At 52.0% G+C, this 24,110-nt stretch overlaps 1 protein-coding gene across 1 annotated transcript in view; it reads right to left on the bottom strand.

Annotated features, from left to right (window-relative positions):
• Window positions 1-3,183: 3,183 nt before the first annotated feature.
• Cngb1 (cyclic nucleotide gated channel subunit beta 1) overlaps window positions 3,184-24,110 on the bottom strand; it is a 72,382-nt gene continuing 51,455 nt past the window's right edge. Inside the window, exons 27-34 of the mRNA XM_047527157.1 lie at window positions 19,978-20,119; window positions 19,172-19,331; window positions 18,133-18,230; window positions 17,959-18,042; window positions 15,191-15,309; window positions 14,710-14,856; window positions 8,873-9,092; window positions 3,184-6,228 (exon numbers count right to left, since the gene is read on the bottom strand). Coding sequence (XP_047383113.1) covers window positions 5,929-6,228; window positions 8,873-9,092; window positions 14,710-14,856; window positions 15,191-15,309; window positions 17,959-18,042; window positions 18,133-18,230; window positions 19,172-19,331; window positions 19,978-20,119 — 1,270 coding nt within the window. The 3' untranslated portion in view covers window positions 3,184-5,928. The remainder of the gene's footprint in view (window positions 6,229-8,872; window positions 9,093-14,709; window positions 14,857-15,190; window positions 15,310-17,958; window positions 18,043-18,132; window positions 18,231-19,171; window positions 19,332-19,977; window positions 20,120-24,110) is intronic.

The raw sequence follows: 24,110 nt of genomic DNA, 5'->3' as shown, positions 1-24,110 counted from the left end.
AACACCTCGTGTGCACATCCAGGACAAAATTAATTAAGTGTTGAACACCAAACCCAGACAGCAGAGTGGAGCGCGCTCCTTCCCTCCTCCCGACACCCAGACCGCTCCGGAGAGGGGCGGGGGGGGGGCGGGTCCAATCAAAAGCCTAGTCCCGCCTCCCAGGTCGGGATGCTGGGCCCTCATTCGCAAAGTGACCGACATCGGTCTCCACCTCGATAAAACACACCCAGCTGAATTTCCATTTGGGATATATAACAAATACATTGTTTAGTAAAGGTGTCTCCCAAATATTGTACTACCTATACTAAAAACAAACAAAACAAAACCCGCGATCAGGTGTTTTTTTTTTGTTTTTTTTTTTTGTTTTTTTTTTTAAATCTGGAATTCAACCTGTATTTTTATTTGCTAAATCTGGCAAACCATGGTGGTGACCCGGGAAGACCCTCGGAGATGCCAACACTTCTTGCCCACTGAAGGGATAAAATAAGAAGGGCACTCAGGCTCTTTCCCCTTCATTTCAGGGATGGTGGAGAAAGACTGCTTAGCATATTGAATCCAGGAAACCTTAACAAACACCCATAATTTTTTTTTTTTTAGTAGTTTATTTAAAACCATTGAATCTTCTTACAACACTCTGGAAGGATTGCTTTATTACTCCCAGTTGGAATGGGTGTGCAGGGATTGTAGCTCAGTAGATCTTGTGCATGCCTGAGACTCTGGGTTCAATTCCTAGTTCCAAAAAGTAAAAATAGAGTTGGAATGCCTGAGGTCCAGAAAGCAACCAGAACAATGCCTGGCACAAAGTAAGAATCTTTAAAAATATTTATGGAATGAATGAGAAATATTTAGTGTAGATGATCCTGTAGAGGCAGGACAGTGGCCTGCGGGCGACTTTTCTCTTGGCTCTTTTGGTCTCTAGCCAAGGTGCTGATTCCTTGAGAATAGAGCCTTTCACTTATCAAGTTAGAATTTCCTTGGCAATAATTTGGATCTTATCATTTCCTTCCTGATCACTTTGCTGCAGAATGTTGGACAGAACTAACGAGTAGGAAAGCTCTCTGCAGTTCCAAGCAGTCTCTGTTCTGAGCACTTAAGGACTATGGAAGGCAGCAGGGGTGTGGGATCGTTCTAAGGATCATTAGTGAGGGGGGTTCTGCTCTGAGACTTCTGTCTTCAGCACAGGGAAGGGACTGGAAGAAGTTCTTGGGAAATATCTTTAATGCTCAAGTTTGCCTCAGGTCAAAACTCTCTCCTAGTGGACTGTCTATCCACAGGTATTTGGCCTCCATCTTGGTGGAAACTGTCTCCTCGCTTCTCGGTTGCCTTCCCTGAGGATCTCTTCTTGATGTTTGCATTTGGAAACCAAGACCTGTTTTTAAATAGTTTCTAAACAGAAACCAGAGTGCCTGTGCTAGACTAAAAGTCACACCCAGGGTAGGTGGCAGAGATCTTGGGTTTTAAATAATCAGGAAACTCCCACAGGTCTTTTCATCTGCATTGCTTAGGTTCTTTCATGGTGAGCAACAGAAACTGACTCTGACCGACTGAAGCACAAGGCAGTGTGTGTGTCATTAGGGTGAGGAAGGCCAGGGACATAGCGAGTAATAAGAATCTGAGCAACAGCAATTCATGCCTAGCCAGGCCAGGTGTCAGGTTGTGATGCCTCTGCTCCCATTTTCTTTCTTTCCTTCTTCATTTATCATTCACATCAGGATGGGAGAATGGTTTAAATAATAAATATACATCATTATGCCCTATGACAAGAGGTCTGGAGTCGAGGTCTCAGAGTGCGTTTGGCCACTCAAACATGTCAAGATCTGCATCTCTCTGATATTTGACTCTTGGGTCACAAGATGGTCGCTGCAGCTCCAAACATATTCTTGCATCAGTATCACAAGCAGGAGGAAAGGATAGTGGAATTGGGGGATCTTTCCTCTAAGGAGGCTCCTATCACCCTTCCTTTGGCAACGCATTGCTTGGTACTGGGTCAAATGTCCAGCCCACTACAGACAAGGCTGGGAAGGCGGGTGTCAGTGGAAAGAGGACAGGGAGAGGGATTGGCTTAGACAGGGCTTCGTCTCCTGTGTGTGGGTGTGTTGCCCCAAACAAAACCAGTGTTCTGTTAGCGAAGAGTAAGGTGGAAACAGCTTTCAAGAGTCAAATTCCCAGCAAACAAACAGAATCTAGCTGAGGCGCACCCGTGACCAAAGGAAATCTTCCGAAGAAATCCTGGGGCTGAGGAAGGGAGGCAGAAGCTGCCTTCCCCTCCCACTGGCCTTTTCAGATACTGGGTGACTTCCTTATCTGGCCATGACAGACGATGTCATTTTGTGGGGCCCACTTGTTCAAAAATTATAAATTTCCAATGCCGGGTCCTTCTGAGCATGGGTGTGAATGCAGGAGTCACATGCCTGCCCTGGGCCTAGCAGCCTGGGAGGGAAAGCCTTGTAGGGAGCGCTCTGATTTCACAGGAGAGGTAAACCATTAATGACGGTAGGGAAAATCGTGATTCGTATTGTTATAATCAACATACGCCCATCCCTTTGTGCCAACTCTTGTAAAACATCAAGAAAGAGATCAGGCCCATTCTGTGTGTATAACCCGGGGCAGAAGCAGAAGTCAGAGAAGTTCTGGGGTGGGGGTGGCTTCCAACCTACTCTGCAGCAGAGTAAGGGGGTGGCAAGCTGGTTCTATTCCTTGTGCCCATTCAGGCTTGGCAGTGCCCTCTGGTATCTGATCATCACAATGGTCCTGTGCAGTACAGTGTATTATCCTCATCTCACAGATGATGTCATTGGGGCTCGGAGAGGTCCATGGTTGTCCATGGGATACAGCCAAGCTGGAATCAGAAGCCAGAGCCCATGCTTGTTAGCATGCTGTGTCATGGAACAGACCTGATGGGGATGGGGAAATGGTAAACCGTTGGCTTGCTGAGACCAGACATAAAAAGGCTGTCGATTTGGGGGACTTAGAATTCCAGGGGTTGTGGAGGTTTGCTAAGGACATCACCCCAGAGACAGAATAAAGGATGGATTATGGATCCAAAGATGTCAGTGGGAGATCAGCAAGGAAGCCCGAGCCAGGAAACTCACTTCGAATTTCTCACAAAGGTGCAGTCACACATGGCCAGTTTTTTAAAATGAATCCAAGAGCCAGAAACATTTGTCTAAATACTTTAATTAAAATGCATTGTAATCTGAAAGCCTGAGTGGATGTGAAGTCTTCATGTTTACTAAGAAAACAGATTAAAATATTCCTGGTAGCCAAAGACATTGTGATAATGAAATTTTAAACAGCTTCTTGGTTTGGTTTAAACTATTTATGTAGTTAAAAAAAAAATAACTTACTCTTCATTTTCTATCAAAATGCAGGAAAAATTGAGACATTCAAAATGAGTAGAGATTCAACATACATAGATAAAGGTCCTAGAATTCCTCTGCTGTAGAATCACAGTGTTTCTGAGCTGTCCCATTCATATCTCAGCAACCAATAGTCCACTTCAATTTGGAGAATAATACCCATCTCCAACTCAATTGACTGCACATCCAGGTTTGGGGAAAGTATTGAATTGAATGAGATAGCTCAGTGAAATTAAGACACTGTTCATCTCACTTCCAAATCAATTTCTTTCCAGGGCAATTCTTGAGATTGGTTAGAATCTCTTGTTTTACATAATAAGCAGTAGACATTCAAGGATCGACATCTAAAGCAATAAGAACATTCACATAAAAATGCATTCCTTATAAAATAGGATCTCACAGTGAAGATGCCATTGAAGCATTTTGCCATTTACGGGAGGCTTACCTTATGTGAAAATCCGAAATGCTTGCTAAGAGTAGAAGCATTCTCTATGCTGGGGTCTTAGACTATGTGGTGTAAACTATGGGAATGATAAGTCGGGTAAGGGAAAACATTTGCCTAAACTCCCAGATGGCCCCCATTTAAAAATAATAACAGAGCAATGAGATTTTTTCCAGTGCAGGGATGGAACCCAGGCCTTGCTCACACCAGGCGAGCAAGGCTGCAGCTAGACCTGCAGCCCCTGTACAAGACCACTGGATAGCACATTATTTTTAACAGCATAGGATTGGAAATACAAATGGCCATCGATGGAAAGTGGTTTGAACGCCATGACACACCCACCACGAAAAAATGAACATGTTCTTTATGCACTGAAAGGGAACAATCTCCAGGATAAATGGAATGGATGGAAAATAAGAGTGGGCCTCGAATGTGTCACCACTCAAGAAGGAGGGGGAGGGGGAGGAACGGGGAGGAACAGGGAGGAGCAGGACATGGTGGCACATGCCTGTAGTCCCAGTTACTTGGGAGGCTAAGGCAGGAGGACTGCTTGAGCCCAGGAGTTTGAGGCCAGCCTGGGTAACAGAGCAAGATCTCAAACAAAACAAAACAAAAAAGAAAAATAAGAAAACAAAGGGAATAAGAATGAATATACATAGTTCCTTGCATAAGCATAAAATATCTCTGAGGGGATACCCAGGGAGCTGCTAAGAGTGGTTGCTTCCAGGTCGGGTTCCAGGCAGGTTGGGTGCCAGGGATAGGATCGATAATTTTTCCTGAGTTTCCTTTTGTACCCATGTGAATGTTTTTAACCTATTAAAACAAATTAATAAAACCCTTAAAAAGGAGAATAAGAATGCTGATCATCCTTACGTTCAACGTCGTGAATGACTGTACCAGTGAAATGACATTCAATGGAATGATTGCCCAGATCACGTGATATGACATCAACTAGATAAATCTGTTCATCACTTTGGGATTTGGAAATGCTTAGACCAACCTGGGAACTCCCAAATTGTTTATAAATGTCACAGTGCTGTTTGTAGTCAATGGACAAACACTACAGTTTGGAGCCTTCAGGAAGTCCCTTCAGTGAGCGGCTCACCACGCTCCTGTCATTTGATAAAAAATGGGCAGTGCCTTTTGGAACTCCAGGTCGTTTGGGTTCATTGTTGCTGGTTCAGTACTAGGTTTTGTTTTTAATCATGGGCTCCCCCAAGAGCCATTCAGTATGCAAATAAAATCCTCTTGATAAATATTCATGGACTGAATAACCCCTTCTCTCTCCCTCTCTCTTTAATCATAAAACCATGACATGATCCGGAGAGACTTCAGGGAATTTAAGTGGTGTCATGGGCTGTGGGATTTCATTTTTGAGGATTAATCCAAGTCGCTGCCACCATTTCTACAGCAAGTGTGTCAACAACAAGTAGCAGCCTGATCCCTGCTGGTGAGAAATGGGGGTTTTCAGGATGACAGGCTGAGGATGCTCCCACAGGGCTGCCCTTTACCTGGGAAAGCTAAGTCCATTTCCACTAAGTCCATTTCCTTTTATCTACTCCGACATAAAGGCGTCAGACAGGCAATTGGATGCAGTCCAGGGAATCTAAGCAGGGCCAGCCTAATGAGCCTCACGTCCCTTAATGTCCTTTAACTGCCTAGCCAAGAAAAACGGCATTCCCTGTTCCGACCAGAATCGCCAAGGACAGCAGGCTGCCCGCCCCCTAACCTAAAATTGTTTCTTACCCTCCACTTAAGGGGCTGAATCCCTGCGGAGAAGCCCTCCCCCCTCCAAACCTGATTTCTCCCAGAGCTTCCTGAGGTCTCGGAGCCTCACTCGATCCCCTGCAGATGAACTTTAAAAGCGGACAGTGATTTTGTTCTTTAAAATACGAACCACCCGGAGCAGACAGGGTTCCCCAGGGACTGCGGGAGCTTAGGGACACCGACATTCCATGAAATTTGTCGATTTCAAGGCCAAGCCCATCAGGAGGTGTCATAGAAACAGGAAGGTTGGCTCTACTGAGGCCACTAACGCGGAAAGGCGTCCTTGCGGAGCGCGCAGAGCCAGGGCGCAGGGCGCAGTGAGCGGGCGGGGGCACCTGGCGGATGGCGCGCTGGCGGCCCTCACTCCGCCGCCTCCTTCTTCTCCTCGGGCATCTCCACCGACAGGGTCTGCTCGCCTGGATCGGGCCCAGGGCTCATGCTGATCCGCAACGAGTGCTCCTCGGGCCCGGCCGCTCCCTCCCCGCCTGCCTCGGGCTTCTTGGGGGAAGCAAGCGGCGGAGAGCCCGGTGCCGGGGGCTCCTGGGGCGCAGGCTGGCCAGGGGCCGAGGGCGCAGAGGCGGCTGAGGGGGCGGAGGTCTGGTCCTGAGCCGCAGAGCCTGCCCCGCCCGCCTCTCCGGTGGCTTCTTGTGCGTTCTTGGCCTGAAATGCAAAGAGGGTGATGGGTGAGAAACAAACGCCACTGGGGTTTTGGAGGGTTCTGGACACCATTAGTTTCCATCTTCTTGGAGCCCCAAAGAGCAGGACGGCCGAGAGCTCCTGGCTAATGCCAACCACACTGAGGTTATTTAGAAGCAGCAGAACATGTTACCGGCACCTTTAAAGGTAAAAAAGTTCCGGCTGGATTTCATGGAAGGTTTTGGAACATTATAGGTTTCAGAGGCGGAAACCCCAAGTATGAAGGGAGGTGAGGTGGTGAAGCAGCCGCCCCGCCCCGCTCCCAGGAATGAACACTCCGGGAGAGACCGAGAAAAGGTCTAAGCTGGCAAGGAGACCCTGGTGGGGGCAGCAGCTGCTGTGGTTCCGAGGGTTGGAATCCTCAGGGGAGGATCGGCTGGATGCCACTGGCGGTAGGCTGAGCTGACCCCACATTCCTGGACCGGGTGGGCACCCCTTCTCTAGCTTTCTCCTGGTCTGGGTATCAATAGCAAATCGGGTTTATTCATTTATTTTGTACCAGGGATTGGATCTAGGCTCACTTTACCACTGAGCCACATCCCTAGTCCTTTTTATTTTTATTTTGAGGCAGGGTCTCATGAAGTCCCTTAGGGCCTTGCAAAGTTTGGGAGGCTGGCCTTGAACTTGTGATCCTCCTGCCTCTGCCTCCTGAGTTTCTGGGATTACTTACAGGCAGGGGTCATTGTCCCCAGCTGGGCAATTGGGCTAAAACCAAAACCAAAACCAAATTGAAGCCCTTGTGGATGCCTGTGTCCCTGCCTGCTGTCTGACCCATCTCTACATGGAAGGAACCTGGACAGGGAGCCACCTCCAGAGGATGAGGTCAGGGTGGTCCTCAGGTACCTGAGACCCACTGGAAGCAGTGGTTTTGCATTTAAAGGGACAGCAGACAGCATGCTTGTGAGGAGCAGGGACCTCTGAAGTTTGCACAAGTTGTGGGGTTTTAAAGGAAGGGAACAGTGAGAGAGGGGACAGGGTGCTCCTAGAGCCCAAGGCAGCTCTGGGGACCTGCTGCTCCCTCCATCTTGGTGCTTCTGGGTGTTTTGGTGCACCTGTCCCACCCTCCCCTGTCCACCCTAAACTCCCACAACGCCCTTCCAGGCGGGGTGCTCAGAGGGGACTTCTGAAGCATCATGCTTTGATCGGAACCAGGGAATCATGGGAAGCCAGTAAAGTGCTTTTCTGTGTTCAAAATGCTCCTATAAAAGGCCTCCAAAGTAGCCTGCTTGCTCTTACAACCCCATGGGATAATTCTGAGTAATCTGGGCTTCAGAAAGCTCAGGGTCCCCAGGGCCATGGAACCAGCAGGTGACAGAGCTGGGATTTAGACGTGTGTCTCTGGACTCTTAACAGCTCCTGTGCTCTGCCATTCTGCCCTGGTGGTTCTAAATTGCAGAGGAAATGCCTTTTATCGGAACCCTCATGCAAATTTAATTCACATCTCAGTGACAAGATAACACTTTGGAGCAACGAATCCATTGTAGCTAAAGCCTCCCTCTGCACCAGAGCACGCTGGGTGTTCCTGTCCGCCCAGCCCCACACAGCAGCCAGTCCACCCTGGGCTCACCCTTGACCTTGATGGTTGCTAAGCTCACCAACGGCGTCTTTTTTCAGTCTGTGGCCTTGGTGGCTGTATCTGGAGGGTGTCTCAGAACCCCAGACACACACTCCTTCTATCAGCGACCCCTGGATGGCTCCCCTGGACTCTGCCACCAGCCTGGACTGAGGCTGAATTCACTGGGCTCCCTTGAACTCTGTCGTGTGTCCTGCTGTCTGCACCTCCAAAGAGCCCTGCCACTGAGGGCCACCTCCCTCTGGCCCCCTCCATCCCTAACAGCCTGCCTAAGGGACGGTCATGAACAGACATAATTAATGCAATTATTCTAATTGGCATTGTTGGCTTTAGTCACAGAAAAAAATCCCAGAACTAATTTTAATATTCCCTTCAGCTTTATGGGGGGGGGGGCAGCTGGCACTGTGCCTGTCTGTGGGAGTTTTCCTTTCAAATCTTTCCAAGGGTCACTCCCGGACCCAGTATTAAGGGGAGAACATTGCCGTCATCTGGGAGGGACATCCCTCGTCCATGCTCTCTCCTCCCACCAGGACTCCCCGTTAGGGAGCCTCCCCACCCCACTCTCAACCCGAGGTTGGGCATGTGGCCTGGGTTTCCTCCGAGTGCCATGCTCCCCCGGCTGCATCGTGGCTCCTGAATTGGCATGTGAGCCAATTCTGGCCAATGACAGTGAGTCCTGGGACTTCTGCTTGAATCTCTGGGGAAGAGGTGCCTTCTGTTGGCATGGCCACCCCAGGACGATGTCATCTTAGGGGCCTTCCTGGAAGTGGAACCATTACTGAAGAAAGCAAGAGGACGGAAGGTTTGTAGTGTGATCCTCTTGGCCCAGCTGGGCTTCTGGATCCAGCTTTGCCTGAACTTGTCAGTGACCTAATTTGAACTTGCCTTCTGTCACTTGCACCCAAATGAGTCCTGCCTGATATAAAGACTGGGGGGGGGGGTCCCTAATACTGAATGAGTGGCCACCCAGGGAGGTCCTCCAGCCTCCCTGGCATGAACCGGAAGGAGACAGGCTGCTGGGTCCCAAGGGCTCACCTGCTCCAGCAGCTGCTGCTGCCTGGCCGCAGCCTCCAGCGCAGCCAGCTCCTTGAGCCGGGCCCGGAGGTGGGCCAGCTTGCCCCCTTTGGCTCCCTTGCCTCCCATCTTCCCCGCCGCAGCCAGGGCCGCGTTGAAGAGCTTCGGGGTCCCCGCCCGCGGGGGCAGGATGAGCACACTCTTCTCCTCCTTGGGCCTGTTGTTGTTTCTCAGCATGCGCCTGAAAGAGAGCAGCACCCGCGTACGTCATGAGCGCCTCCTCTGTAGGGCCCTCTGAGTCAGAGCTGTGTGGTGGGGAAATTGGCCCACGGTTTGGGGTGCCTTTTCTGAGCCAAGCACAGTGCTACACGCATATGCACAGATCTCCTTGAATGATCAGAACATCCATCATGAAGTGGGTCTGATGTGTGCCCCTTCTGGATGCAGAGGTCCTATGGATGCTGGAGTTCAGAGAGGTTAAGTAAACTCATCTTTGGTCACACAGGACTCACTAAAGGACAGTGCTATGGTTGGGATATGGTTTGAGTGTGTTCCCTAAGGATTCACATGTTGGGCGCTCAATTGGTAGTGCTGGGAGGTGGTGGAACCTTTAAGGGCCTAGTGGGAAGTAATGAGGTCATTGAGGGAATGATGTCGTGGGTCCCAGAGGGTTATCATGCAAGAGTGAGGCTGGCTGTCCTCTGTCTCTGGCTTCTGTCTTACTACGTGGTCTCTCTCTCCAATGTCCTCTCATCACGATGCCATCGGCTGTGGGGTCCTCACACAGCCAAGCCAATGCCTAGCACTTGACTCCAGAACAGGGAGCCAGACAGACCCCTTTCTTTATCCGGTGCCCTCCCAGGTGCTGCTTCTCCTCTGCAGTGCTGAGGATGGAGCCCTCAGGACTGGGGTCTCTGTCTTGCCAAGAGACTCCCTCGCTGGCTCTGATGGAGCAACCAGCCACGTCGGGGGCCCTGGAGGGAGCCGCTGGCCAACAGCCAGTTAGGAACAGAGGCGCCCCGTCCTACAGCCTCGAGGGCCCGAACTTGGCCGACAACCAAGCGATCCTGGAATCAGGTCCTCCCTCAGTGAAGACGAGGTGCGACTTTGCCCTGGCTGACACCTTGATGACAGTTTCCTAGGAGGTCCAGATAAGCCATCCCCAGACTCTGATCTCCAAAAGAGGGTGCGGATGTCCAGAGTGGGTGGGTAACTTTCCCAAAGCCACACAGCTAGGGAGGGGCAGAGCTGGAATTCAAACCTATATTTCTGACCCCAGTGCCCCAGTTCTTAATGATTAAAAAGCAATATCATGGTCCTTATCTTCCTGGATGCCGACAGTACCTCTGTGACATGGGAAGGGCTGGGGCCATTACTCCCCTGACAGTTGGGGAAACTCAGGCTCAGAGTGTGGGAAGCCCCTGGCCAAGGTTGCTCCGAAGCGGCAGAGGCAGAATCCCAGTCCAGACCTAGTGCCCGGGGCAAGGGCACTGGAGAGAATTGTCCCTCAAACGGAGTCCCTGCCTTTTACAAGAACATTTTTCCTGCTCTGAGTTTGTGTGAGTGGTTTGGCTCAAGAACCGGTGGGTGTCGCCGGCCCGAGGACTATCTGGCAAGTCCATTCATCAGCGCTGCAGCACAACTTGTTTGTTTTAAAATGGGGCCTTTCCTGGCCGCTTCTCTAATCAGAGGCAATGGGTCTAAATTGTGCCGATTGATATGAATCGCCCAAGATTTGCATTTTCCCACTGGGCTCCCCGGAGGACACAAACATGTTGATTCATCAGAGCCTCTGAGACAACAGCCTGGCACTGTCGCCTGGGTCATTTGCGTCCATAATTCATGGCACGACAGTCCAGAGGAAGGACCTGAGGGCACTCTGCACAGGACTTCTGATTGCTAGGGGCCGGCTCTGCTTTGACAGTGTGCGCTGGCCCTGGGGACAGTCCAGTGCCAGGACAGCCGTCCTCATCCTGCTGGTGTGGGCTTCCCCTTCACTAGGGCCAGCGACTACCCTGGGGAGGGGGCACAGGACACTCCTTTCTGCTCCCCTCCTGGACTGGCCAAGCCAGGACCCAGGTGCTCTGCTTCCTAGGACCTCCGGTCCCCATCTGAGAGGTGGGGTCGGTGGACAGAAACCCACCAGTGGCCCTCGCCAACTCAGATGTCCGCGGCCCTGTGGTTCTCAGACAGGTCTCCCCCGATGGACAGTCGCCTCTGAGCTCCCCAGCTGGCCTGTGCAGGGGCAGGGGACAGCCACTCTGAGGGCGGGGCTGGCCTGGCCTCATCCCTCCCCTCCTCTGCACCTGGGCCCTGCACAGTACAGGAGGGGCTCAGGGACACCGAGGGGAACGGGGACCCTTCCCGGGGAGAGCCCTGCTCATTGCCAGTAGCCCTTCTTCTCCCCCAGAGGGACGGGGTGAGGGGATGACGATGTGAGCCTGGTCTCCCCGAGGCTAGCTCCCCCTGCAGCGTGGGGACAGGAGACAGAGCGGGGGACCTGACGGCAGTTTTCAGACATGAACAGTTGAGTGCCACGCTCTGCAGTGGTTATGTTAGACAAGGTCTCTGCGGACACCGAATTAGCAACTCCGAAACCGACGCTGCAAGGGGGACGCGGGGCGGGGTCCCGCGAGCCTCTCCAAGCGGCATCCGTCAACCCGCCGCCCACAGCCTCCCCTAGGAGCGCTGCTGTTTCAGGACCCCTCGCTTGACCTGCAGTGGCTTCACCCACGCTGACTCACGGCCAGCAGCGCCGAATATGCGAAGCTCATCACGCATATTTTCCGTGCAGGCTCACGGCAGCCTTCTTGTGCTTAGGAATACGACAACCGCACTTTGGCTCTATGCGGCGGGGGCGTTTTAAACAACAAACTCACCCACAAAAAGCACGAACAAAATTTGAAAAATGTGGCCCTGAATAGACCACAGATCTTTAATGTCCCCCAAAGGCCATGCGCTAAAAGCCTGTCACCAGCCTGTGCTATTAGAGGTGAACCTTAGGAGGCGGGGCCTAGGGGAAGGACGTTAGGTTATTGGGGGCGTGGCCTTGGAGGGCAGACTTTCCCCTTTCTCTCTGCCTGCCTGCCTGCCTGCCTGCGTCCTGGATGTCAGGAGGTGGGCAGCTTTGCTCTGCCACCCTGCCATGATGTTCTGCCTCCGCGCAGGCCCAAAGCCTTGAGACCAAGCGACCATGGGCGGGAACCTCTGGAACTGTGAGCAGAAAGAAGTCCCCGCTCCTCACGTGTTACTCATCCCAGGTGTTTTGTCGCAGCACTGCGCACGGACAGGCAGAGGGTCCCCTCATCTGACTTCATCTGGGAACATGCATTTTGAGTGACCCAAATTTTTGGTCACTCCAGGCATGTCTGTGACTGACCACAGAAGCCTGTGAGCATCAATCTTGGGGTACCTAGGAGTTTGAGTGGAGAATGAGTATCTCCTCTACTTCTTCGCCCTCTGGGAGAGGAGGAGCTGATACTCCCCTGTTGTGGGCAGATCAGGTGGGGAAAGTTCTGGTCTATGGAAGGGCCCAGGGGGCTTCCTGAGAGCATCCAGATAAACTGAGTTGCAGGCAGCTCCCTTCCCCAGGGGCCTCAGTGCCTTATGCATGTGATGCTTCAATGGCAATGCTGCCTCCACTCACCTTGAAGCTGCCAAAGGAATCTTATAAAAGTCCGCCACATCAAGTTAGTCTATATAACCTGACATGGCTCCCATCTTCCTCACAGTAAAAGCCAAAGCTATTGCCAGGCCTCACCTACAAGACCCAACACAATCTCTTTCCCTCAACTTCTCTGATCCCACACCAAGATATATCCATTTTCCTGCTGTTCCTCTGCACACACAGAAAGACTGCTGTGCCTCAGGGCCTTTGCACATGCCATTCCTCCTGCCTGAAATGTTTTTATGTGTGGAAAACACCCCCGGCTACCCCTTCACTCTGTGTAGGTCTTGGTTGAAATGCTACCTCCTGAGACTAGTGTCCCCAGTCCAGCTTATCTCAAATAGCTTCTTCATCACCTCTGTCTCTATACATGACCTTGGGTTTTCTCATGGCTCCAAACACAGCCAACACTTCCCATGATCATCCATTTTTCCATTGTCAATCTCCCTGAATAGAATGCAAGCTTTGGTGCCTCTGTGTCCCCAGAGCCTAGAACTATGTGCTGCAAATTTTATGCAGGTTGAATGGGTGTTGGTGGCTTGTTCCCTTTCTTATGACCACTCCATGCAGTTCCTGGAGGGTCACGTTTCATAGAACGAAGTGGAAAGTTAGAATATGTGATACAAAGACAAGGGAGGGAAAAACCGGATCTATGGATAAAGAGGTTTTTCCAAATGAAAAATTCTAGGGAAAGCTTGATGGAGAAAAAGAAGAGCCCAAGAATGATCAGCAGGTGGTGAGCCCATGCCAGGCACCCCACAGAGACATTCTTGCACCCCGGTTTACTTAATCTTCATAATGGCAAAGTTGGGGGTGGTCACCTTTATGTTACAGAGGCAAAAACTGAGACCAGAAAAGTTAAACAACTTTCCCAAAGTCACACAGCCAGCACCTCGCATGGAAGCGATTTGGGCCTCAAGGCCTCTCAAGCCTGTTCTGGGTTTTGTACCATATGGTGCTGCCTCTGTTGCTCAATGTGAAGTCCAACCTTAAGGATCTGAAAGCAAAACCCTGCTTTTCTAAAAAAGAAAAAAATTATAAATGACCTATTCTCCAGTAATACAAAATACAGGTGCACAGGGTTACGGGTTGTGAAATACTGGAAATACCCTCAGCGCACATGCACAGGAATGTCGAAAGGAACGAGGAAGCCGTCTGTGCACCGAGAAAGCAGTTTCCAGGATATTTTCTCATGGGGAAAAGAGCAGTGTGCAGAAGGGATCTGCGGTGTGCTACCTTCTGCACAGCAGAGGAGGGGAAAACCAGGAAACAGCCGTGGATCTGCCAATCTGTTGTGAAAGACAACCCAGGAATGACAAAGCAGAAGCCAATGAGACCGGCCACCTCCAGGGGCGGGTGGCAGGGGGGACACTTTTCTGAGTATATAGTTTTGTAAAATTTGGACTTTGGGAAATTTAGCCAGGGTCAGCGGATGCTAAAGGTAGGTGGTGAAAGTTCACGAGTTCGAAGCCAGCCTCAGCAACTTAGCGAGGCGCTAAGAATCTCATGAGACCCTGTCTCTAGGTAAAATATAAAAAGAGTTGGGGATGTGGCTCAGTGGATGAGCACCCCTGGGCTCAATCCTGGGTATCAAAAAACAAAGGTTCTCTGGGGAGTGGGACACCTGAATGGTCCCCAAGTGACCCCCAGTGAATACTTACTAATTACAAAGAAACACAGTAACTATAGTGCAGAACCGGAACCGCGAGATTGGATTGAAAACCATCAGACCAGCCCCACGTGCCCCGGATGCACTCGCAAGACAGAAACGGCGACGCTCCTGATCATTCCTGCCCCAAACCAGAAACTGGGGTCACCACGAGAAAACGTCAGATGAACCCAGACGCAGGGACGTTCTACGAAACAACTGACCTATGCAGTTTAAAGAGATCAGTCAGTAAAGACAGAAACCGGCTGACCAGCGGTCCCAGATGCAAGGAGACAGAGGACACAGGGTGACCTCATGCAACCGTGACCCTGGACCTGACCCAGGGAGGAAAAGCAGCAAAGCAACGCGGGAAGAGATGCCCCTGGGACAATTAGCAAGATCTGAATACGGGTTCCAGGTGGATAATGGGGTTGTTTCAGTATCAAATGTCCTGATTTTGATAAAGGTACCGTAGTTACGTCAGAGAAAGTCCTGTCCTTTGCAATTTTTTTTAATGGGGGAAAAAAAAAGTAAAGTGTGTACCTGGCCTTCTTCCGGAGTAGCTTCTGAGATTCAGGATAATGCACCAAAATTTCATTCAAGTCCTTCTTGTCCAGAATGAAGAGGTTGGTGAACCCGTGGGCCACCACGTTGGCCGTGCGCCGGTTCCCGCCCCCGATGGCCAGCAAGCTGGGTGCAGAAGGGACGGAGGTGAGGCCCTTCCGAGGCTGGGGATTTGGGGGTTTTGTTTCTTGAGATGGGGTCTCGCCATTGCCCAGGCTGGTCTTGAACTCCTGGGCTCAAGCGATCCTCCCATCTCAGCCTCCAGAGTCGCTGGGACCACAGGTGCACGCCACCCCCCCACGATCGTGGTTGTGATCACGTTCAACTCTGCCTGGACCAGGACGGCGACCCCGCGATCATGAGAGCCCAGACCCAGGCCGCACCCACCCAGCCTCCCAGGACCCGCCGGGGCCCCCAGCCTTGGCCCAGAGCCCCCACGGCACCCCAGATCCCCTCTGACCTTATCTCTCCAAACACGGATCCGGCTTTCAGGGTCACCAGCACAGACTTCCCGTCAGGGCCTCCCAGAACCTGCACCTGCCCGGCCTGGATGATGTACATCTCCCTGCCGATCTCCCCCTGAAACAGAGACGGGGAGAGTCCTTCCGCACCCTTCAGAGCAGGCAGGGAAGAGGCGAGGGCCGGTCCCCGTGGCTGGCGGCCCAGCGAGGAGGCACCAAGCCTGAGACCAAACTGGCCACCACCACTCGTTACCTGGGGCCAAGCCCTTCCCACTGGGGCCCCAGTCTCCTCATCCGTGGACCGGGGAGGTGCGCGCACCCTGCCTGCCCAGCTGACGCGGGTGATGTGGGGAGTCGGCGGAGTGGAGGGAGAGAACACGCCCGAGGAGTGCCAGGAGCTGTGTAAGGGCCTCCTGCAAACTTCCAGCTCTTGGCAGCGATGGGGACGTGGCAAATGAGGCAGTGGCCATACTGTGAGTGACTACCCAGGCCCAGCACCTATCAGGAGCTCGGCTGCCCTTTGCTAACTCAGAACAGCAGCAAAGCCCCGCGGCTGAGTGCTGGTCTGAGTGCTGCACGCAGTGGTCCCTTCACAAGGCTCTGCGACCCTTGGAGGCAGGAGGGAGCTTTTCTCAAGGTCACAAAGCAAGGTCGAGGCAGAGCCAGGATTGGTTCCAGCCTGGTTCCAGAGTTCATGGTTTTCATGGTGGTTATGGGTTGAAATGGACCCCTGTGGGCTTTATCTGTTGAAATCCTCAACTCCAGGAGTTTAAAATGGGACCCTATTTGGCAATAGGCTCGCTGTAGAGCTGATTAAATTAGGAGGAGCTGTGCTGGATGGAGTGGGGCGGGAGTCCGGTGCAATCTGACGGGTGTCCTCACAAAAAGGCAAACTGGAGCCAGGAGTGGTGACGCACGCCTGTAATCCCAGTGACTTGGGAGGCTGAGACAAGAGGATTGCAAGTTGGAGGCCAGCCTCAGCAGCTAAGAGAAGTCCTAAGAAACTTAGAGAGACCCTGTCTCAAAATAAAAAATACAAAGCACTGGGGACACGGCTCAGGGGTTGAGCACCCCAGATTCAATCCCCCGTACCCACGCCCCCCTGCCCAATAAAAGGGAAACTGGACACAGATAGACACAGAGGGAAGATGATATGAAGGGACACAAAGAGAAGAAGGCCATCAATAAGCCAAGAAGAGAGGCCTGCTACCTGTCCGTCACGCCTGGCATATTTGAAAGGGGAGAGACCAAGGACAGGAACCCTGTGACACTTTGGACTTGTTTGCCAAACTCTTCCTGTGCGTCTCACACACCTGACCCTCTTAAGAAAGGGAGGGAGTGGACCTCCTGTTTCCATGTTCAGTCTGACACGGGGTCAAAGGGTGAAGGTCACCGAGTTTGCCTGGCCACTCCCAGGAGAGTGTTGCCAAGCAAAACTGCCAGCAGAGGGCGCCACTCGCCCAGAGCTCCATTTAACTTGGCTCTGCAGACTCCTGGTCACCTGCTCTGCCTCCAGCAAAGGGCAAGTCACCACAGATAAAACCACAGCAACTGTGACTGCTCTTGCCAGGCACAGTGCCGAGCTGTGGGCACGTATCTAATCCTCACAGCCCACCCCAGAACAATGGCACTACCAGTGGCCCCACTCTATCCATGAGCAGAACAGGACTCAGAGAGGGCAGACGGCTTGCTCAAGGCTGCACAGCTAGGATACAGCTCCAATGTCAGAGAAATCACTTGATTGTTCCCAAATCCCTCTTGGCCTCTAAAGCTGCAGCTTTAAATTCTCAGACATGTGTAACATTTCTTTCTTCCTGTCCCCTAGCTCTCTACTTCTAGAAACTTCCCAGTTTCCCAGCATACTACCTAGATCAAGGGCCTTCTTGGGCGGGAGGTGTCCCAATCTTACAGGCAACGTTTTCACCCCAGCTTCATCACAGCTCTGAGCAAGTGGACTAAACCAGAGGAGGTCTGTCCCCTCCCCAGGAGACCTTGGTGTCACCTTAAATGCCAAAGACAGGAAGCAGAAGGGGTGCCAGACACTGTCCAGTTCAGGGTTCAAACCCATGTGTTTTCTGGGCTCAGGCAGGTGACATAAAGAGAGTAGGAAAGGTGGACTGGTGCAGGGTAGTATGGAGTAGTGGGGCCTGGGGCATCGGGAGAGGGAGGATGGGTGCCCACCGGGCACAGGCCCACCCTTATTCCAGCTCTTTGGGAAAGTGGGACCCAGTGCTAGGGACTTTCTCTTTTCAATCAGACATCCAGACTTTTATGTGAAACCTTCCAAATCTTGAAGACTAGAGACCAATTCAACTCGGGGGGAAATAAAAAAAGACCAGGGAAAAAACCCACCCAACCCTACTGGGCTGAGTTCTGCCCAAAGGCCACCCGTTGGCAGCCTCTGGCCGGGGGCCACCCCTTCTCCCTTCCCATTTTCCTAACGGGAAGACTGAGGCACTAGAAGCAGTCCCATCTGCACAGTCGAGGTCCCTCGATTCCCTTTCTGTAAGGCGGGAATCCTCAGCCTGGCCCCCCGTCTCAGGCCGAGTGAGCGGAGGAAACGCCTCGCACATCCTGAGGCGCCTCCCTCCGCGTTTGCTGCCTGGAGCCCGACACATGCTCAGCTGGGGCTCCTGTGCCTGGGCTGAGGCCGCCCCTCCCTCCCAGCCCTCCGCAGGCCCCTCTGAGCCGTCCAGATGTGCTCCAGCCGGGCCTGGGGGCAGGCGGCTGTGGACCCCGGGCCCGCGCCCGCGCCCCGGCGACTCACCTTCTTGCACACGTAGTCGTTGGGCAGGTACACCACCGAGCGGAGCCTCTTCAGCATGTCGAAGATCATCTGCCGGTCGCAGCCCTGGCCGGGGAAGGGGGACGGGAAGCCCACTTAGAGGCGGGGTGGGGCTTGGGCCCCCCAGGCCGAGGGAGAGGATCGCGGGTGGGGTACCTGGAAGAGCGCCACCTTGCTAACTATGTCGTAGTTCACATCGATGGCGAGGTCCAGTCGCATCTTGTCTGGAAGCTGCACCATCAGCTCCGACTCATCTGTGAATGAGACCTGGCAAGGGTCAGAGGCAAGGCCAGTCCTGCCCCACGCACACCCTGACCATGACCCCTGCTCTGGCTCACCTGGGCCACCATCCCCTGCCCCACAATCCTCTCTCGAGAGACTCTGGGCGCATCTCCTCTCACCTCCAGGCCTTTGCCAATACCGTGCCCTGTGCCAGGAACAAGACTTCCCAACTAACTCCTACTCACCCCTCAAAACCCAGCACTAATGTCACCTCCTCCAGGAAGCCTCCCTGAACTTCACCCATCCAGCTTCTGTATTAGCTGTCCCTATGCCAAAGGACCTGTCACACCCTTACTGCTGTGGTGTGTGAGCTGCTTTCCCAGTCTGACCATGTACCAGATTTTTACAGAATGTTTGTGCAAAGATTCTTTTATTCAGTTGTCCCAACAAACCCAAAAGGGACCTGCTACTATAATCCCTCTTTTACAGACAGGAAAGGACAGTGGCTTGCCAGGGCCATGCAACAGGGGAACAGAAGCAGGATCCCACCCAGGCTGCGTGGCTGCAGAGCCTGCCTGCCCCACGAGAGCAGGGGCCGGGTCTGCTGTGTACACCCGGGCTCTGCAGTGTCCCCGAGAGAAAGAGGACAGAAGGACAGAGGGAGAAGGAGGCTGGGAGGAGGGGCTTCCTCTTCCCTGACTTAAACTACACTTGAATCTGCGTTGGGGCCGTATCTGGGGGCCGTGAGGTCAGGAGAAACGGGTGTCCAAAGACAAGACCCTCCAGTCTTCAGGGGTCCTGTGGCAGCCCAGCCTGAGGGACCTCACAGCCTCACCAGGGCCCTCCGTCCACATTGGAGCCGCAGCCAAGAGAGCCCCAGTCAGAGACACAGGACGAGGGGCCGTCTGGGAAGCCAGGCGCCAGGCAGCGGGGTGGGCTGGGGACGCTAGTGCCCGGGCCAGGCCAGTCTTACCCAGCATGCCTTGCGAGTGCCAGGTGTACTCGTACCAGGTCTTGACGCGGTTCTGCACGGACCTGGGGATCCTGTAGAAGTTCATGTACTTCACCGTGCTGTCCATGCAGCTGCGGTAGTAGGTCTGTCCTGCCGTGGCCGCCCCGACCACGTCTCTCATCTGGGCGAGAGGGGAGGGGCGTCAGGGAGCTGCTGGGTGGGTGGGGAAGGGTCACTTCACACAGAGCAGAGGCGGGAGGAAGTGCTGCCTCCTGCGTGGACGTGGGAAGGGGGCTGCCCCATCCGCTGGCCTCAGGTCCCTGCGGCCGTGCCAGGAGGGAAGGCCTCCCTGGGCTGGGCCGATTCCGGCACAGCGTGGCCCTCGGTGCTGTGGCCTCTTTGTCCAAGTCCTTGCTGGAGGAAATAGGAACCTATTGTGTGTTGTTCCTCAGGGTGGCTTTGAGGACCCCAGATTGTCACCTCATGCATTGACCAGGCCACAAAATAGTCCCCAGTGGGTGGAGACACCAGTAGTTTCTCTCAAAGGGCACAGTGCAGGTAAGTCCCCTGCCTCTCCAGAAAACCATGCAGCCCAGTTCGGCTCACCCAGACACCCGACGGGCATTTCAAGCAGGAATGCCTGAGAGGGAGGAACCTGGAGCGCCCCCCGCTTGTCCTGCAGGGCCCTCACTCTAGGTGCCTGACCCGCAGCCCAGGGCTCTTTCTCAGGCTCAGACCCAAAGCAACGGGCAGAGCGTGATGTTTCTAGAAGCAGTGGGAGTCCTGCAGGTGGGCGGGGCGGGCTGCCAGGCTGGGGTCCCAGCTACCTGTCCAATCATCACAGAGAAAGCGAAGACACCCGTGAAGTAATTCAGGAGCTGGAAGACAATTTCAAAGAGCGTCTGGGGGTCGGGCAGCCCCCCGATGGTGATGAGGGTCTTCACGGCCCAGTAATAGCAGCGAATGTAACTGGAGAGAAGAGAAAAGGACTTTGGTGACCACAGGACCCACCCTGCCGGCCTTGGGTGGCCTGGTTCAGACATCGATGAGAGGTGTCACCCTGCACAAGAGGGAAACTCGCCTCCCGCACAGGCGGGGGACATTCTGATTTCGGGTGCTGTCTGGGTTGGTGTGGCTCTGTCCCATCCCTGCAGGGACATGCTGTCATCCTCATATACAGACGTGGAAACCGAGGCTCCAGGCTATCCAGGAGGGGCATCGGGAGGACGGCCAGCCCTGAGACCTGGGCTCCTTCAGTGTCCTTCAGTCTCCGCGCTCTCGTCCTTTGCCATCCCCTGTCATGCTGACGCACGGAAAGTGGGAGCAACAACCAAGGGGGAAGACAGGGTTGCCCTCTGGATCTGCAGGTTTGACATCTGCAGCCTCAACCCGCCTCAGATGGAAGTCAATCAGAAAAAACTGTGATCCATCAGATAGACTTCCTTTCTTGTTATTCTCTAAACAATACTGCGTAAAACTATGGAGCACATCTTGTTAGGTGTCATGAATTTTCTGGAGATGACTTAAAGCACAAAAGAGGACACTCGTAGGTGACTCGCAGAGGCTACACTATCTTACAGAAGGCGCCTGAGCGTCCTGAGATTTTGGTATTCTGGGGATCCTGGGACAAAGCTCCTGTGGGTACATGGGAACAACGTGTCTCCATGACAACTTTCCTGACCCTCCCTTTCCCCACCATTTTCTAGATGGTGAACATGAGGCTCCCCAGAGGGAAAGGGAGTCCTAAAAGCGAGACTAGAACCAGGTTGCTGTCTGTCTGTCTGAGCTGTCCGTCATCCCATCATCAGGTGACCCCTGACAGAGGCCCACGATGCATCGGGAAGGGAGATGTGGGTGACAGGTCCAACTGTGAGATACCAGGCATAGAAAATGCCCTGAGCTCGTCTGCCCGTCACAAAGCAGCACCTGCCCGGACCCTCAGGCCGAGCCCTCCTGACGTCGGCAAAGCGGGGAAGCCAGCAGAGCCTGGAGATGGGCCGGCGGGCCAGCTGCCCAGCACCTTCCGGCTCTGCTGACTGGCTCCCTGTGCAGCCCCGCACCTGCAACATGGCTTAGAGTCACTTTCCAGCTGCATAACTTGCAGATTTTTTTCCCATTTCTCCAAGCCTTAGTCTCCTCCTCCATCCAATGGGGAAAGGAGGGGACATCCTTCACAGGCCACCCTGAAAATGAAATGAGGTGCCAAACGAGTGCCTGACACAAGGGGGTTCTCAACCAATTAGCTGTCAAGGCCTTCATGCCGCCAGAGCCTGCCATGTGCCTGCAGCGGGAACGGAGTCTGGCCTGGGTCCTCAGGAGGTTCCTGTCTAGTGGGGACAGCAAGAAACGGGCACTGAGTGCTGGAGGGGGACACAGAGATTGCAGGGAGTGGGTGGGGGCTCTGCCTCTGACTAGCCATGAGGCCTGGGACAGGGCTCTGGGACTTTCCCAACCTCCTCTTCACCTGTGGCCTGGAAGTCTAGGACAACACAGGAAAGACTGCCGGGTCACGCCTCTGCCATACCGGTTCTGGCCACGAGAGGGCGGGTGACGCACCTTTAGCTGGACTGAGCAGCCCTCAACCCTCTGGACCCACGAGGCGGTGGAGGTGGGTGTTCAGGTAGCCTGACCACCAACAGAGAGGAGACAGTGTCCACAAAGCTCTGACTTTCCCCCAGATGCTTCCCAGTTAGGGGGCTCTTACATTGGCACCGAACATCGTAGGGACAAAGTCCTCATGTCTTCCCTGCTAGAGGGTCTGGGGGACCCTCCCTCCATGCCCAGAACAAGGTGAAGGACCAGCAGAAGAGCCCTGGACAGGAGGACCAGCACACGTAGGAACTCGGGTTGCCTTCCTGCTTTCCACCCCTTCCCAGGGCTGCCAGCCCCAGAGAAGTGGGTTCTTAGATTAGCGGGGCCCTTTGGGAATTAAAGGAAACTCCCCTGAGTGCAATCAATGTATTCTCAAGATTTGCCTTCAATTTCCAGGAGGGTAGAAGCACTGGACCAAGGTTATGAACCCCTTTACTGGCATGTTGACTTGCCTATAATAATAGCTACAGCTAGGACAGGGGTCACTGACCAGTTCAGGCCTGGGCAGCATATTTTACCCACATGGGCTTATTATTCCTCTCAAGAAACCTGAAGGTGATACCAGCCCCATTCTGTAGATGAGAAAACTGAGTCTCATACTGACAAACTTCTAGACACATATGAACTACCTAAATCGAATTAGGAAGATGTAGAAAACTTAGACCAAAATCAAGTAATGAAATTGAAACAGCGATTAAAAGTTTTCCAACAAAGAAAAGCCCAAGACCAAATGGATTCTCAGCTGAGTTCTACCAGACCTTTAAAGAAGAACTAACACCAGTCTTTCTCAAATTAGTCGATGAAATTGAAAGGGAGGGAACACTTCCAAATGCATTCTTTAACTAGTATAACCCCAATACCAAAACCAGACAAAGACACGTCTAGAAAAGAAAACTACAGACCAATATCCCTGTAAAACAGAGATGCAAAAATCCTTAATAAAATGTTAGAAAACCACATTCAAAAACATGTCAAATACATAATACACCACAATCAAGTGGGTTTCATCCCAGGGGTTGCAAGGTTGGTTCAACATGAACAAATCAATAAATATAATTCATTGGTAAGTAGAATAAAGAACAAGAATAATATGATCATCTCAACAGATGCAGAAAAGATCTTTGAGAAAATCCGGCACCCATGCATGTTAGGAACCCTGGGGAAACTAAGGCTAGAAGGAACTTGCCTCAACATTATAAAGGCTATGTATGACAAATCCCAAACCAACATCACACTGAATGAGAAAAACTGAAAGCATTTCCTGAACATCAGAAACAAGAGACAGATGTCCCCTTCCACCATTTCTATTCAATATGGTTCTCGAAACTTTAGCCAGAGCAATCAAGCAGGAGAAGGAAATTAAAGGGATACGAATAGGAAAAGAAGAAGTCAAATTATCTCTATTTGCTTAGAGATTCTGTATCTAGAAGATCCAAAAAACCCTACCAGAAGACTTTTGGAACTGATAAATGAATTCATCAAAGTAGCAGGATACAAGATCAACATTCACAAATCAATAGCCTTCCTATACTCCAACAGTGATTCTGCTGAGAAAGAAATCCAGAAAAGCATCCTATTCACAATAACCTCAAACAAACAAACAAAAAACCTTGGCCATTAATCTAACCAAGGAGGTGAAAGATCTCTGCAATGAAAATTATAGAACACTGAAGAAAGAAATCGAAGAAGGCCTTAGAAGATGAAAAGAACTCCCATGTTCTTGGATAGACAGAATTAATATTGTCAAAACCGCCATACTACCGAAAGTAATATTCAGATTCAATGCAACCCCCATTAAAATATCAATGACATTTTCCACAGAACTAGAAAAAGCAGTCCTAAAATTTATTTGTAAGAATAAGAGACCCAGAATAGCCAAAGCAATCCTGAACAAGAAGAGCAATACTAGAGGTCTCATAATACCTGATCTCAAATTATACTACAGAGCCGTAGTAACAAAAACAGCATGGTATTGGCATCAAAACAGACATGAAGACCAATGGAATAGAAAAAAGACACAAAGACAAACCCACATACTTACAGTCATGATACTTGACAAAGGTGTCAGAAATATTTGTTGGAGAAAAAAGCGTTTTTAACAAATGAATATCCCACATGTAGAGTGAAATTAGATCCCTATCTCTCACCCTGTACAAAAGTCAAATCAAAGTGGATTAAAAACTTAGGAATTAGACCCAAATGTCGAGAATGCTAGAAGAAAGCATAGGTTCAACACTCCAACGCGTGGGCACAGGCACTGGATTCACTAATGAGACTCCTAAAGCTCAAAGAAATAAAACCAAGAATCAACAAGCGGGATGCCATCAAACTAAAGGGCTTTTGTACAGCAAAAGAAACAATTAAGACT

The sequence above is a fragment of the Sciurus carolinensis genome, chromosome 16, assembly GCF_902686445.1.
Source record: "Sciurus carolinensis chromosome 16, mSciCar1.2, whole genome shotgun sequence".
Classification (NCBI taxonomy): Eukaryota; Metazoa; Chordata; class Mammalia; order Rodentia; family Sciuridae; genus Sciurus; species Sciurus carolinensis.
The sequence above is the reverse complement of the archived record's forward strand: the minus strand, read 5'-3'. Positions and strand labels throughout refer to the sequence as shown.